Genomic DNA, 1,755 nt, shown 5'->3' on the forward strand with positions numbered 1-1,755 from the left:
GACATGAAAAACTCTTGTTTGTTAAATTTCTTCATTTCAAAGTATCTTAAGCAATGTTTCGGGGTCATCGCTCCATCAGCAGGTACTCAATAATTATATCCTCACATTTCATAATTAAATTTTTCTCCTTATTTAGTCTTAGGTATAATAGTCACAATAATCATATTTCTGTCAATTTTTTTTCAACTAAAATAATAAATAATAGTTTATTTATAAAAAATAAGGAGAAATCTAAAAACATATCAACAGGACTTGAAATAAGGTTATTCTTAATTATAAACTTATATTTATACCTTAACACATGCATAGATCAAGGTATAAGTTTTTTTTTACTAATTTATGACAATGAAATTTTACCAGTGATATCCCCTGAACTGATATCACCAGAAATCTTCATGGATAAAAATTACTTTTACTAATTTGTAAGCATTTAAGTTCGTTTAGTTATTGAATTATCTTTAAATGTGTAGGTTAGATCTAATAATAGTATTTAAACTTTAGGAACTCTAATGAAACAAGAGAAATGTTAAACAAGGTCCAAAATACTGCTTTAAAAATAGCCGCAATGACATTTCGCTTTAATTTCTCAGTTGCCCTCAACGTAGGAGCAGGATTATACTCACTCAAGGAGATAAACGTCATCTTCATCATAATAGAAAAATATTATCAGGATTCGACCTACGCACTCGCTAAATTATCTTATCAATTCTTCGACAACGACACGACCCAACACAATCAGTTGTTACCGGATGTCGATCGTAAATCGCTGACTTTTCTCTTGTCAAAATTCACATTTAGAACTTTTATAAATAATTCCTGAACCAAAGAGATAGTAATAAAATTGGAAGACGCAAAGATTTAGTTTATATCTTATTATTTGTCATAATATTTTATTTGTAGGAAGACGGAGTGATGGTCAAAAAGGTACATAAATAGGAGAAAAACTATTAATTTCTAACCGAAGTTTCGCTCTACTTTGCAGGGTCTCATCTGGGCTAAATCCAGGTAGATGTAGAATTTCGTAACAACATAATGAAAGAATTTAGCTCTGATAAATAGCTGTTAAGTGGGGCGAAACTTTGATTAATAAGAGGTTATTATTGAAAATTCCATGATTCATCCTAATATAAGTTTTTATGATGTCTACGGTTTTCGAATGATATGAGGGAATACAATTTTCTTTAGAACTACCCGGTGGTGTTCTCCCGATTTTATTTTTGCCAGCTTTCTATCTGATCTAATTTAATCATTTTATAATAATCGATGTAAGGCAACTTAGTGTCAACAGTCTGACCTGTTGTAATGGACAGTTTAGCCATTTTATTAACTGCCTCGTTATATGGGATCCCTACGTGACCCTTAATCAACTTAAATATTATTTGTTTATTTCCTATTATTGCTTGATAGTGTTTTTTTTTATGGACTCTAGTTAATATTTATTAAATATATTTCAATATCAATGAAATACAGAAGTAGCATATATTACAAAATCTTTCTGCTTTACTTATCTATTAATTATGTCGATTTTTTATTTTTCAGATTCATCACAATTGGAAAATGTTGACAGTATTTTCCTCATCGTTTTACACAGGCTTCAACAAGGCTGCTTGCGCTTTAATTCGGGGCAATGGTAAAATCAAAGTGATACAGCTCACGACGGATAGTTACCATCCAACCAAACTTAAATCATCAATAACATATTAAAGTTTTTCGAGAGAAAAAAGTGTTTTTTTTTAATTTAATATATTTCACGGA

At 29.9% G+C, this 1,755-nt stretch overlaps 1 protein-coding gene across 2 annotated transcripts in view; it reads left to right on the top strand.

Annotated features, from left to right (window-relative positions):
* LOC106687591 (uncharacterized) overlaps positions 1-1,755 on the top strand; it is a 47,145-nt gene extending 45,390 nt beyond the window's left edge. Inside the window, exon 16 of one of the 2 annotated variants that reach the window (XM_067046979.1) lies at positions 1,540-1,693. In XM_067046979.1, coding sequence (XP_066903080.1) covers positions 1,540-1,564 — 25 coding nt within the window. In that variant the 3' untranslated portion in view covers positions 1,565-1,693. Of the gene's footprint in view, positions 1-1,539 lie in introns of both variants that reach the window. The other variant, XM_014431567.2, reaches the window with a different exon arrangement.

This window comes from Halyomorpha halys, unplaced genomic scaffold (assembly GCF_000696795.3).
Source record: "Halyomorpha halys isolate HHAL.00 unplaced genomic scaffold, Hhal_1.1 Scaffold987.1, whole genome shotgun sequence".
Lineage (NCBI taxonomy): Eukaryota > Metazoa > Arthropoda > Insecta > Hemiptera > Pentatomidae > Halyomorpha > Halyomorpha halys.